General features: G+C 43.2%; 1 protein-coding gene across 1 annotated transcript; it reads right to left on the bottom strand.

The window, feature by feature from the left end:
- Positions 1 to 91: 91 nt before the first annotated feature.
- Positions 92 to 1,146, bottom strand: LOC106014171 (calcium/calmodulin-dependent 3',5'-cyclic nucleotide phosphodiesterase 1C; the record flags this gene model as incomplete). The annotated part of the gene is given in 1 exon segment (XM_013091248.2): positions 92 to 1,146. A coding segment is annotated over 1 exon segment (340 nt), but the record flags the coding sequence as incomplete, so codon positions are not given.
- Between the last annotated feature and the right edge of the window lie 8 nt (positions 1,147 to 1,154).

Genomic DNA, 1,154 nt, shown 5'->3' with positions numbered 1-1,154 from the left:
AACACACATACACACACACACAAACACACACACACACACACACACACACACACACACACACTCAGCAATGAACAACCCCGCGGTAACTCACCAATGATGTACTGCGTGCCGTCCAGACAGGTCGTGAAGGCCCGACGGGTCACCCGGGGAGAGCACGGGTTGGACTGCGACCTGGTCGGCAAATACTCCATCGACTGACCTTGACCGTCGCTCACATCCGGCCCCGTGACCTTTACCAAGGGCAGACTGGACACAGAGCGGCTGCTCAGCTGCTCCGATTTCGGCCTCGGACGGTTCTTCAAGTTGGTCAATTTGCTGACCAGCTCGAACTCCGATCCGTATTTCTTCATGATGTTGTTCGTCAGCTGGTTCAAAAGGTCAAGGTCGTAAGGTGACCTCTTTGAACCAGGGCTGTTGATGTTGCCAGCCATGACTATACTATACACAAATTCGTGGGAACTTTCCACTCAAATTTTCAAGTCGTCATTCACTTTGACAGAGGACATTCAACATGAGCTGTTGGCACTCTCCACCAATCTCTTCTTCCTACCACAGGTATAATAGTATCTGAAAAGTGAGCGGAACATCACGACCGCTAAAAGTCTATTTCGGATGAAGATGTTTACGTGTTTCTTAAATTATTTTCAGACCTCTTCCACACCAGATGAAAATGCTCCAAAGTAGTGGTAGTGTGTTCGCTTGGAAGTTGTCATGATTAGTACTTTATATACATCCGCATTGCAGTTCAATAAGTTCGAAGGATGTTGTTCTGTAAATGTGAGTAAAAGATTTGGCACCGCTAATTAGAGTCTCCACAGATACCCTTGTAGAGGCGAGTTTTGTGGAATAAATGAACTGCTGTAAATGTTGTTACATTTATTTCTGTAGTAATTAAAAGACCTTCACCCCGTCCTTTTCACCAAAAAATTAAAAGGCAACAAAAACAAAAACAAATAAAGCAACACGCAAAAACAAAAGGTAATTAGTCTAATTTTTCTCAGACAGAGAGCGTAAAGACGATTTACTTTTTAAAGTACGTTGATATCAGATTCCATATTATGTTCCTGGCTTTTCATATAACATGGGGAATTCTGGAAAACAAATAATTAATTATGTCGATTGTATTATGCAGGCTACCTTGTTACATGACGGGA

Source organism: Aplysia californica, unplaced genomic scaffold, assembly GCF_000002075.1.
Source record: "Aplysia californica isolate F4 #8 unplaced genomic scaffold, AplCal3.0 scaffold04126, whole genome shotgun sequence".
Lineage (NCBI taxonomy): Eukaryota > Metazoa > Mollusca > Gastropoda > Aplysiida > Aplysiidae > Aplysia > Aplysia californica.
This window is presented reverse-complemented; position numbering and strand designations above follow the sequence as displayed.